Raw genomic sequence first — 13082 nt, forward strand, 5'->3', positions numbered from 1 at the left:
GGTAGAAGTCTTAAGTAATTCACAATTGTATTCTTCGTATCGCATACACTGAGGATTGAAGCTTCAACCGCCAAAAGAATATCATTTACAACTGAATTTTGTACTTTATCTATGACACCATTAGTCCTTGTGGTCAGATTAATCCTCACGTTCAACACTACATAGTCTGAAACATGTCAATAACACTAAAGATGAGAACAGTAGTCTAATTAAATTCAAATAATCCAAATTATCAATCCTCATCTCAGGAGATGCACCGAAGTAGGTCAGAGGTTATATTGGCCGAAACGTTGTGAAAATAACACTGAACATGAGTTCATAGTCTGAAGAATACAAATTATCAATACTCGTCGGAAAAATTCTGAAACATATACTCATATATTGAAGAATTTTTTTTAGTCATTTTCAAAATAAAATAACATTTAAAGCAAGAAAAATACTGTTTAGGTGTGATAATTTAAAAAAAATTTTTTTTTGATAAAGAAAAAAAAATCTATATATTCACAAGAAAGTTACACTTTACAATTTAACTGTTTGTCTGCTTTTTTGTGCCCTCTGATTAGATAAGCACTTCAGCATCTTCCGGTTATTTGCATGAACAGTCGGAAAAAAACAAAGAAAAAAAACAATTGTCTGGTTCAAAAATTGTACCAGTCGCACTTTTGTAGACTGTATAAAGTTCAGCCTTTCTATTCTGATATTCTGTTTCTTTTGTTTTTCTTTTGAAAGGTTATTGGTGAGCATTGCTTGAATGAATCTCTTTATGAAAAATTCTTTGCTTTCCTCACTCATCTCTACCACATTTGTCACAATGAAACAAACACATTATCTGAAAAATTAACGTCTACAGGGTTCCTTTGCAACATGCTTGAATTGAAATATAGATTCAGGTAAGTCCTTCATCTGCTTTCATATTTCTGTTTTTTTGTTTTTGTTTTTTTTTTTACTTATCAAAGCATAAAAGTCACTTGAGGACAAAAATTAATGAGCATAAGGTGGTCGGTAAGACAACACTCTGATGAGCGGTAATGGTGGAACTTGAGTAGGGTTTGATTATTTAAGAGGAAAGCTCAACAAGTATTTGTTTACATTAGATTTGAAAAGGGCCATTTTATAGTCAGCTGAGGAGCAGCCCCAGCACTAGTTCTAGGAAAGAAATTTTGTTCGTGGAATTTTCATTTAGTTTTAGACACAGATAGGTTTCAGAAACTAACTTTTTTGATGTACTAATCAGTCACTTCTTACCAAGGCCAAAAAACACTCAAGGATAAGTGTTAATGATATTGTCAGGTGTAGAGGATCCCGGATACCAGAAGATTTTTTTCACTTTGGTAACTTCTTTCCTTGCCTTAAGAATTCCTTTCTTGCTTCCTATTTCCTCGATCGTAGGAACATACAGAAATTGAAATGCAATGTGGACAAGCATCTTACTACTCAACTCCCCACTTAACCCTCATCTTAATTATAAATATGGCCCCTATTACAATAGCCCTCTTTACCCTTCTGTGACAAAATAACTTGTGTGATATGAATAAACGTAAGAAAAGGAAAATTTAAATACTGCCACACATGAAAGAATTTTCGCTAGGCTGTGAAAATCATATCTATACTCCTATAAATTTGTTTTTCTTTTGCGTGTGTTGATATTCATATTAAAACCCCTCTTTTCTACTTATTTGAAAAGAAAATGCAATTTTCTTATATACTAGCGAGGGGTACCCGGCGTTGCCCGGGTGTTTGTAGGTGTGTGTGAAAAAAAAACGAAGCCTTTACGACGTGCAGTTGGAAAATAGTAAAGTGTGAAAAAAAAAAAAACAGGTGCGCGTTTTTGATTGACGTGACGGCGATAGGTATTCAGCAGTTAGCATTTTGTGCGGGACAGTTTTTAATGAGGTCAATAAATCGGTTTGTTTGTTTTTAAAAACCCGAGCTACCGTCTGATATGACAAAGGTGACATTGACCAAACGTTACTTAGCTCTCTAGAGACCACTGGCTCTGGGCCTGTGATTAGAATCGAGTTTCGCTTTTTTTTATACCGAAAACCGAATGTAACACGTGCCGATGCGGGAAATGTGGAATAATTAACGTTTGAAAGTCAATAAAATTAAATAGACAGGCGAGCTCCGTGGTTAAGTGTGAGATATTACAATTTATAGATGATATAAAAAGTTCTAAGAAGTTGTGAACCAAGCGAGCGCTTCTCTGAAAGAAGCCTTTTGTGGACATCGAAGAAAAGCGTACATAGATACATACATTTTCGCTTTTATATATATAGATGGGTTATGGAATTGCATTCACTAGCAAAAGATCTAACTAATTTGCATATTCTTTTAAACATTCACTTTAATTAATTCCCTATTAATTGCTTCGGTTTTCAAATGGGATAATCATCTTTAGTTAAATATTATGTGTAATTATATTCATGCAAGTATTCCACGTGATTTATATTTGCATAATATTTGCGTAAAAACTTTATAGTAAGCACAAAATTGTTTCCATATATATTCATGTATACGTATATATTTTTGTTTAACAAATTTTTCTTACCAAACTCCTCCCAGAAACTTCATATATAAAGTATTTGAATCGATGCAAAACTTTATATTTGGGTTTTAGCCCGGAAAAATCGGTGCAAAAGTGTGAAAAATTTTTTTAAAAAATGAAATTTGCCAGGTGACGGTCGAACGCCGGCATTACGAATGCATGACATAGTAGCTATTAGTTCATGTTTTAATTTTTAGCCTTGCAGTAAACATGTTTTCATAGCCCAGACATTGACGGCAGAGGCAAAATAAATCGTGAGCTGAACCTTTTGGTTTCGATTCTCGATGGTGGCGCATGAGTCTTTTTTTTTTAATACTTTTTAATCATTACTATATATTGCATCCAATCTATTTATCTATCTATAAAAGTGAAAATGTCTGTCTGTCTTTTCTCTATGGTAGTAAAGGAAGACTTATAGAGAAAGGCATTACTTTACATATTCACAATTTTTAATGTATACATATGCACATAACCTTATAAGCAGTACCAGTACATAGGGTCCGAGCAAAGCCGGACGGAACTGCTAGTATATCTATAAAAGTGAACGTGTCTGTGTGTCTACATTTCCCTATGCAATAACTCTGTCAATTTAAAGTCTACAGACTCAAAATTTCATATACAGGGTACTGAGATTTGGGAAAATCTATGTGATCAGTTTTTGGCCAGAAATTTGGCTGTTAAGGGGTCAAAGTCCAGCAGTTTGACCTTTGAGAATGTTACCAAATTCCTCCAACAATTTTGGGTCTAAACACTTGGAATTTTAGATATAGGTTCCTTGGACATGGATCTAACTTAATAACTTGATTTGAGCCCAAAACAATAAATGTTAAGGGGTCATAATAGGGGTAAAGGTTAAAAAAAATTGACCGCTTTTCTTTTTTTTTTTTTTTTTGCTCAACATACACCTCCAAACACCCGGGCAACTCCGGGTTGAAATGCTAGTATAATATACAGTTAAAGCAAAATAAATTCTTTTGAAATGTTAAAATATTTTTTACCCATTTATTCTTTTTTGTTATAATAGCAAAATCCGACACTTGAAAAATTAAGTTTTCATAAAAAAAAACAAAAAAAAACTACTTATTTATATCGATTTAATGTTATCTACCTGATTATTGTCATGTCGCAATTAGTTAAATATTACTGGAATATTATATCAGAAACTTTTCCTGCTATTTTATTTTGATCTGCTATATTTCATATGTATCAGCATATAAACACCAAATGAGTAAATAAATAATTAATTTATTATACGTGTGTGGCTAATTTGTTGAAAAGTGCATAGCAATGTTTTGACGAATAAATTTACTATCAAAAATTCAAGGGAAGTAACTCTATTTAATTTTACAGGAGTTATATTTCTTGGTTATTTTCTAGTTTTCCTCCTCGATCTTTTACAGTCTTTTGAGAATACATTTAATTTGATAAATTTTAAAAAATGGCTGATCTTAGTAGTAATAAAAAAAAATTCATGTAATTATGCGCACATGTACTCAGTGTTTTTCAAATTGTTATAAATTTAACGTTCAAATAACATGTACCTTGAATGTTAATAGAGTGAAGGGAGGTAATTCTACTTTATTTTACTCGAGTTATTTTTCATGATTATTATTATTTTATTTATTTTTTTTTTTTTGATGGGGGTGTTTGTGCAGAATAGTGGATTTTGAAACAAATGTATTTTAAGTGATAACATTATGTACTTACATGTGATGTCGAAATTATTATAAATTTTAAAATTACGAAAATGGATCCAATGAAAGATGTGCTTAAATTTTTTTTTTTTTTTTTTTGTATATTGAAATATTAAAATGGCAGATTCATTTTGTATATTGAAATATTGAAATGCCAGAGAAATAACTAAGTACATCGCTTGGATTTTGTGAACTCTTCTACATTAAAACATACGATAAAACTCTATAAATCGATAATGTCAAATTGGAATTTATGCTGTTAATAAGACATATAAGTACACTAAGTTTTCACCTGAAATGCATTTGTCTCAAAATTCACAAGCACTTATCTTTTTAATTAATTTTAATAATCTTATGCTAAAATTATAAAGATTGTCTACATAAATAATTCAAAGTGTAGTATCTGTTCCGTCCTCGGCCAAAGGAAGAAAATCCTTTCAGGTTGAAGCAATTAATTTTAGCAGAGGTGGGAGGAGCCCCATGTACCTTAACGCTACATAGTTAATCTAAAACTGTTCGTCCATCATTTGCCGATAAAGATCACAAACATTACTGAAGATGCTAGGACTTGCAGATGAAATTTTTTGTCGCAAATTTGACCAATCTTCAATCCCACCTCTCCTGAGTCGGCACCGTTTTCTTCCAGTGGCAAGTAGAAATTCAAGATGACTGGAAACAACGCCGAGATAATCGTAGTTAATATATTGATATAATGGACTGATCCAACACCCCTCAAATGAATGGACTGTTACGCCTATAAAAAGACAAGCAAACTCTCCTCACGTGGGAAACAGAATTTAGTACTAAGCTGTCAATGGACGCTTAGAAATGTGTGTACCTTTTTACCTAAATAAACCCTTTCTGTACAACCCCAGTAATGACTTGTTATTCATATAATCTACGATATAACATATATACATAGTTAGAATAGCTATACTTATTTGATGAACCTAGTTGTATGTACCTGGCATTGTAACTGTAGCGGAATTGGCAATAACCGAAATGGGGGGAAATAAAGAGCTTACCTCGGATATGTCTGTTGTTGTGTTGCGGGCCGAGCGGAAGAGAGTTCCAAGATAGTGTCCATGGGTTTTTATTGGCGTTGACCCCATGCAATTCCTGCAGAAACGCGTGTGCTCTCGCGCAATTATGCAAATATATAATTCCTGGCTGCTATAAAGGCAGGACGCTGGGAAGCAGTCAGGCAGTGTTTTTGCAGATTGTGCATAGGTAGTTGGATTGTTCTTTGTGACGAACCACAAATCTGCGAGAAGCAAGTTTTTTTTTTCTTTTTTTTTCTTTTTCTGTTTCCTTCTTCTTCTTTCTCTACCGTCATTACAGCCAAGAAATCCCTCTCTTCTAGAGGTGGGCGGTGGAGGGCGCAATTGACTATTTCCTATCTTTGTTCCTGATTTTTGCCTGCTACATTTTGCTACAGTAACGTAGTCGTTATGTCACAAATGGTCAAACAAGTAAAATCTGGGTCATCAGTTTTTTTTTGTTGTTTTTTTTAACAAAAGTTTTTATTGCACGTTACTTTCCCGTCTAAACACCACTTAAAAATCTTTTCTTTTTTTTTTACATGGAAGTCACCACTTATCAAGGCCCAGAAGCCACTCAGGTATAAGGGTTATTGCGTTTGCAGTAATCAATGGGATAGTATCGTAGTAATTGTTAGTATTGGAGATTTGATAAAGTGTTTTACTTAAGGGGGCAGAATTTTTTTATATTGAGACATCCAAGTTGTAATCAGTTGGGAAACAGGCAGACGGAAGAGAGTTCCACAGGCGTGCACTTCTAAGAAAGAATCTTTGTTCATGGAATCTATGTTTTGGTTTTGGCACAGTTAAAGAGTGGGGAAAATTTTTGACAGTGGTTTCAGCTAGACGGGTGATTTTCTTTTTTTTAATGTGTATTTGGTTAGTATATAGGTTGGTCATTAAATTACAAATTGAACCAAATTGTTATAAAATATAATCGTATGATGTTACTGTTTTATATGTACACTTTAAGAAATCTGTTCCTCTCGAGTTCAAATGTTTTTTATTAAGTTTTAAATCTCGCTAGAATAAAGTTATTCCTCGGAACCCAGATTGAGACCATTAAAGATAACTCTGAACACTGTATAGGTTTTAAAGATATATTGAAAAAGGAACAAGATACAGAGAAAAGTGATGATGTAAGCTAGGCTTACTTGGCAGTTGGATATTGGTAGTCTCATATCCACAAGAATACTTGACTCTCGATTAATATAATATTTGGAAGAGTCCATCAATAACTGTCTTATAACAGTTATATTTATAGGAAGTTGTTTTGACATCAAATAGTTTTTTGGTAATACTGAGAAGTGATTCCGATGAATGCTAAAATGTAAATGACTCTAATTGCTTAATCTCTTTCATTCTCTGTTTTATTAGAATTCGCTTCCTCCTCGCTCAAAGCAAGGAAGTTTTCACGGAAATGTGAACTCTAAACAAATGATAAAAATTGACTCCTTTTTTTTTTATCAAAACAACAGACATTTATTTACAGGTACTTCCAGTATAACATTTTGTTTCTTGTTCAAAAGTCTTCTTGTACTCCAATGTGCTTAGCAAGACTCTGCTGTGTTGAACTCTGTCTTTATTCGGCCATGTTTAGGACATGTCTTTCCCTGTCACTCATAAGCCATGTGTGTAATATGTCTACTTCTACTCTGCCGTATCTCGAGCACGTTTCAAACCCTCTACGTCTCAAACACCTTTTTATCTTACGGCAAACAAACTACTATTCACAGCTATGCATGTACTAACAAGAGCTACTATTCACAGCTATGCATGTACTAACAAGAGCTAGATAAACCAATGCACACACACGCATACATAATGCCATCGTTGTCCATATATTTGATCCTCTAGTGATGAGAGTATGAGCACGACATATAACAAAAAGAATAAAAATTCTCTGAAGTTTTAACATTATTTACGAATGAAAAACAGAACTTATCTGTTTGATTCTGATTTGACGAATCCTTTGGAAAGCTGCAAATAAAGATTCGTACGACCTAAAATCTTGGTTGCAAGAACATCAACTTATTTTGATCCTAAATATATCTTTCGCCTTGATTAGATTCTGTTTCTATTTTTATAAATATCAATGATATCATCTCTTGAATTCAATACTTATAATAATAATCCTGCTTGGCCCGTCAGTCTTCTGACTGTGTGCGGAATTTCTCTACAAAACACTTCTCTCAATGCTTGGTATACAGACTTCACAATTTTATATAACCACTAGACAACCATCACCTCCCATTTTTCTAATTAGTTATAGTTCAATAAAATTACTGTATAAAATTACTGCAGTTCTCAAAACATAATTTGATTTGAATTATTTTACAGTTCCAATAAAGCCTTGTCGGAAGTCATCTGCCAATTTTTTAGTGAACTCATGGACCATCTTTTTAATCGATTGCATGGAATATCTCTTCCGACTGAAATTTCAAATGGAATCAGGAATTGCAACTGTATGTATTTTTGAATATTTTTCCTCCGTTTGTTGCTTTAATGAAGTAAAACAGATTCTTTAACCAATATATAAACTTGACATTTTTGAAGACATTATTTGATCAAACAAACGAATAATCTCCTATATAATATTTTGACTGCTGAAATTCCCCTCTGGACCAAAGTATCATAGGTTTGCAACAACAGATGCTGCATACAAATTTAATACATCTGCCTTGATAGCCACTATCTCATGTAGCTTATGACAACCATTTCTGACACATTCACTCACGATAATAAAATGCTTGATTGCATCCAATGAGCTACACCATCACAATCGCACCATCTACATAGGAAGGAGTCCCTATTTTTCTCTCTATATATTTAGTGCTCCCACCGCTACCAGTTGACACCAGGACAAATTCTAAATTTTCCTACAATATTGTGTTTCCACTGCCATTAACTGGTTATTACATATATACACATAACATAATCTTCCCACTTTCTGATTGACAAACAATAAAGTCTCCCTATCCTGATTCTGGCCATTCTGATTGGCTGAGCTCTGACCATTCTTATGTTCAGGCTTAACGGCATTTGCATCATAGACGAACGTTAATCTACCATTCGAATATGGTGCCGCAATGATACCTATTTTTCCCCTCTGAGTAAATTGCTGCATTCTTTTTCTTTTATTTTGCCGATAAAACACACAAGACCTTTACTAAACGAAATCAACTACATACCTTTTAGTTTATACATGATTTTTCGCTATTTACATTTACTGCAACACGGCGATTGATTACATGTTGCAGCATCAACACTATCTAAAATAGTTTTTATTTCCTCTCTCTCTCATATATATATATATATATATAGAAATTTTTTTTTTTTCTTCCCAACTCTCTCTCTTCTCTCACTTCGATTATTATTTCTCTTGCATGTTTCTGTGTCTTTGTGTTTGTTTTAGCAGGTGGCTTGCTATGACAAATTGCTCTAACAAAAAAAACAAAAAAATTCATCTGCCTAATTTATTTTCATTTTTTATGCCAAAATAAAAAAAAAAACATTATTTTAGTAACCGAATTATACAGCATTCGGAGTAAATTGCTGCGTTTTTTTTTTTTTTTTTTTTTTTTTTTTTGCATTATTGCGGTGACTCCAACAGGCATATTATTCCATTTATTTGACACCAATTTCCCATTATTAATAACTTTGTACCTTTTTGTTTTTACGTGAATTTTTGCTGTAACTACAATAAATTGCTCTAACAAAAACAAAGAAAAAATTTATCTACCTAATTTATTTTCATTTCTTTTTATGCCAAAAAAAACCCAAAAAAAACAAAGCATTTTTTTAGTAAACAAAATATTCTATATACAGAGTAAATTGCTGCGTACTTTTACATTATTATGCTGATCCTAACAGACATATTCCGTTTATTCGACACCAATTTCCCTTAATTAACCTTTTTGTTTTTACATGGATTTTCACTGTCTACATTTACTGCAACACAGAGATTGATTACCTGCGTAAACACTATCTAAAAAAAGTTTTAATTTCCTCTCTCTTTCAATATATATTCTTTCTAACTCTCTCTCTCTCTGTTTTTTCTCTCTCTGATTATTATTTCTTTGGCATGTTTCTGTGTCCGTGTGTTTGTTTTACCATGCGGCTCACTACGATAAATTGCTATAACAACAACAACAAAAAATTCATCTACGTAATTTACATTCAGTCTTATTTTTTTTTTGCCCCCATAAATATAACATACAGATATGTAAAACAATGTCAGGCACTCGTCTGCTTTCATTCTCTCTGTTTCACTTGCTACTTCTCTTTTCGTGAGAGTGGTGAATTAGTAGCAACACTAGTCGCTGAAGCGATGTGGTTGCTATGAAAACCAGTCAGAAAAACGTCACTCACCTCCTTACGTTTTTTTTTACGATTTTGAACAGTAAATTCATCATAACTTTTGTTTTACTGAACGAAAATTGAAAATTTTTTTATTCACAATATAGCTGAGAAGGTGATCTATAAACTGTAATAATTGTTTGAAATTTGGTTGAAAGATGAGTGAGCAATGAAGCTTTAAAGCAGTTCTAAATGACTAAAACTGCTACTTAACCATATATTCAAACACTACCATGTTTGAATGATAAAGTCCTTCAGTCTTTGTCAAAAAATAATTCAACGAAACGCATCAAATTGAAAGCGTTGAGAAAACTGGAATTTTCAACTTTATACTGCATTTGTTCTTTGCCTGGAAATACTTTTCTCTAGTAGCATATGTGAAATAATATACAAAGGGAGACCTGACGTTGCCCAGGATTGAATGGCGATCAATGAACAGTTCACACTTCCATATTTTTATTGTCATAGTTGGAGATCCATCAGAATGATCCGGGAAAAAGCTTCACATGCAGTGACGTAGTCTGCAATACATTGTAGTCTACATTGCACTGTAGAGAATCTACTGATTTAATGAAATTATTTTTTATATATAATGATATTGGCATAATTACAAAATCCGGAAAATCGGGGGAGTAGTTGCAAGTGTGTTTTGCTTTAGTTACATCATCTTTGAATTCTACTGAATTCTAAATATGTGTGTGTGATAATATCAAGGAAGTATTGAAGGAATTTTTAAATGGAGACTTATCAAGATAATAAAAAGCTCAACATGTAAGGTTGAGTTTAGGTACATAAGGAAAAATATTGACAATGCAAAAATATATAACCCTCTCCTACCATTGAATTGATAAATAAATTTATATACACCAGTATATATTTTCATACTGTCGATATTTTTCCTCATGTATGTGTTTATACATATGATTATTACGATAATTATTTTAATACCTACACACACTAGTGTTTCATCCTTTTGGGAATCATCAGTGCAGGGAGTCATGATTATTGTCAGTCGGAAGATTCGAATCCGGCCACAGAAACATCTCTGAGTCCATTAGCAAGGAACAAACTGCTCAGTCAACGTTAACCGCAGTGAGAAAAATATGAAATTAACATTTATTAAAAGCGAGTTCAGGTTTATTTGCAGCTGATTTTAGGGAAAGGACTTTTATGCGTTTTGGAACTGTTGAGCTAGTAATTAATTGCTTGTTTGGAGTAAAAGTCTGCTTCGTAGAAGGTCATGATCGGAGAGATAATAAAATGTCTGAAAACCTGTGATGTTTAAGTTGTTGATGTCCTTTCTATTTTTTATTACAAAGTCTATTAGATGCTAATCTTTACAGCGAAGATCTATCTACGTGGTCTTGCAGTGGTTGGGTTGTTAAAGTAAGTTTTATTCTTTTGGCGAACTTTCCTAATAAGATGACGGAGAAGATCATAAACATAGCTCCGATGACTGAGAGTGATATTATGATTTTAACATCACGATCTGTGCACGTGGGCTTAAGTAACTGACTTATTTCATTTCAACACAAAGTGCTCGACAATAAGAACCAAGATTTTGAAGGTGCTGACATGATTGTTACTGTAATTATCTTAAATACCTACAGACACTACTATTTCATCTGTCTCTGTTCAAATTTTTCTAGAGTAAACTAAATTATTAACCTAAAAAAAAAAATTAAAATTAAGAAAAACATATTTCTAAGTACATTAGAACCCCAGGATATAGCATTAAAATTTAGTAATAAAATACAGTACAGTATATAATACACATAGATATAACCAAATACCAAAAATAATGCCATAAGATGGGGTAAATACTATAACCTAGAGCCAAAAAAACATTGTATTCCACATTGTAACCTGGAAAAAAATGTATCCTAGAGCCACCGTATCCCGGGGTTCTACTGTACTATACAATAATGTGGTACACTTCACAAGGATATTTTTTATAAAACTATTACTCTCTCAGACTATCCACAAACAAAATTGATTAACCAGAAACCTTTGCAAACATTTCCATAAAATGATATTTGGTGATTTTCGTTAGATTAAAGTTAATTGTAAGGGAACATTACTTAGGGTGTGTCAGTCACACCCTGCCATTAAAAGACAGAGTATTTGGAATATAACTCTCAGTATTAGACTCAATTAGATTCCTCAAATTCAGTAGCTATATTTATTATTGTTTGCTTTCCTTCAAGTCAAATTATGGCAAAGATAAAAGGCTACAATTAGCATGTGTTGTGAGCACTGGCTACAATTTTGTCAATGCTTTTTTGATCACCAATATAAGTGACAGCTCGATATAAATGTAATTGATTGTGTATCTCAAAGATTTTCTCTTTATGTTTCTGAATGTTTTTAGATGAAGATTGATTATACATATTAATTGGATTCTTTGGACTACTGTTCTCATCTTGAGTGTTATTTTCACAACATTTTGACTTATGTAATCTCTAACCTTTTTCAAGTGTATCTTTTGAGATGAGGAGTGATAAGTTGTGTTATTTGGATTCTCGGACTACTGTTCTCATCATGAGTGGTATTTTGCACAACGTTTCAGTCTGTAATGTTGCCATTACAAACAAACAAAGGAAAGAAGCAAATAAAAATCCAGGTCGGCATTTTTTTTCTTTTTTAACAAAAGTTTTTATTACCAATACTTTCCCGTCTGACAAAGTCCATTGCCATTGTCCATCTCGCCCAGTGTATACTTTTCTTCTTCCTCTGACCGCATGCTGACCACTGCCAGCCCATTCTTGTCCTTGACTTTAGAGGTCCATTTTTTTGTAAATTTTCTTTCTTTGATCACGTAATGCATTTTTTTTTCTCCTTTTTCTTCCTGCACACTTCCTAATTTGCATATGCGCCTTTTTTGGCTACTGCTGCTAATCTCTTTGCAAGTCGTTCACCCTTCGCTGCTCCTGATACCTTCCGATGTGTTCATACGCACTATGTTACAAGTCGATGTAACCTCTAACCTTCTTCAGGTGTATCTCTTGAGATGAGGATTGATAATAGGTGTCATTACTTGGGGGGGGGGGTTCATCAGGAATTTGTTTGTGTTGGACTTGAAGACATCCAGGTTGAAGTTGGGAGGGAAACAGGCAAGCAGAACAGAGTTCCACAGGCGTGCAGTTCTAAGAAAGAAGCTGGTCCCTTTTTCCCTTCCCCCTCCCACCCCTTCTCTCCACATTAAAAACCGGCCTTGTGCCTAATTTGCTCAGTGGGGGAGCAAATAAATACAACAAATGTGGATCTTGTTGGAGAGAGGTACATTTGAAATAACAATGGAGTATGAGCAACAAATAGACAGGACAAGAAGTGCAACGTAGCAGTTAATATATTAACACGTCGCAAAGAACAAAAGTAAAGGAAAAAACACAACTCTCTTTCTTTTTTTAACAAATACCTTTATATCTGGTAGTTCCAATGGCA

The 13082-nt window shown here is 33.3% G+C and overlaps 1 protein-coding gene across 2 annotated transcripts in view; it reads left to right on the forward strand.

The window, feature by feature from the left end:
• Window positions 1-13082, forward strand: part of LOC145265583 (meiosis inhibitor protein 1-like) — a 768286-nt gene that overhangs the window by 271181 nt on the left and 484023 nt on the right. For both annotated transcript variants that reach the window (XM_080121585.1, XM_080121586.1), the window contains exons 14-15: window positions 730-890; window positions 7620-7744. In XM_080121585.1, coding sequence (XP_079977711.1) covers window positions 730-890; window positions 7620-7744 — 286 coding nt within the window. The remainder of the gene's footprint in view (window positions 1-729; window positions 891-7619; window positions 7745-13082) is intronic.

The sequence above is a fragment of the Euprymna scolopes genome, chromosome 40 (assembly GCF_053919585.1).
Source record: "Euprymna scolopes isolate OS-2025 chromosome 40, ASM5391958v1, whole genome shotgun sequence".
In the NCBI taxonomy this organism is placed as follows: Eukaryota; Metazoa; Mollusca; class Cephalopoda; order Sepiida; family Sepiolidae; genus Euprymna; species Euprymna scolopes.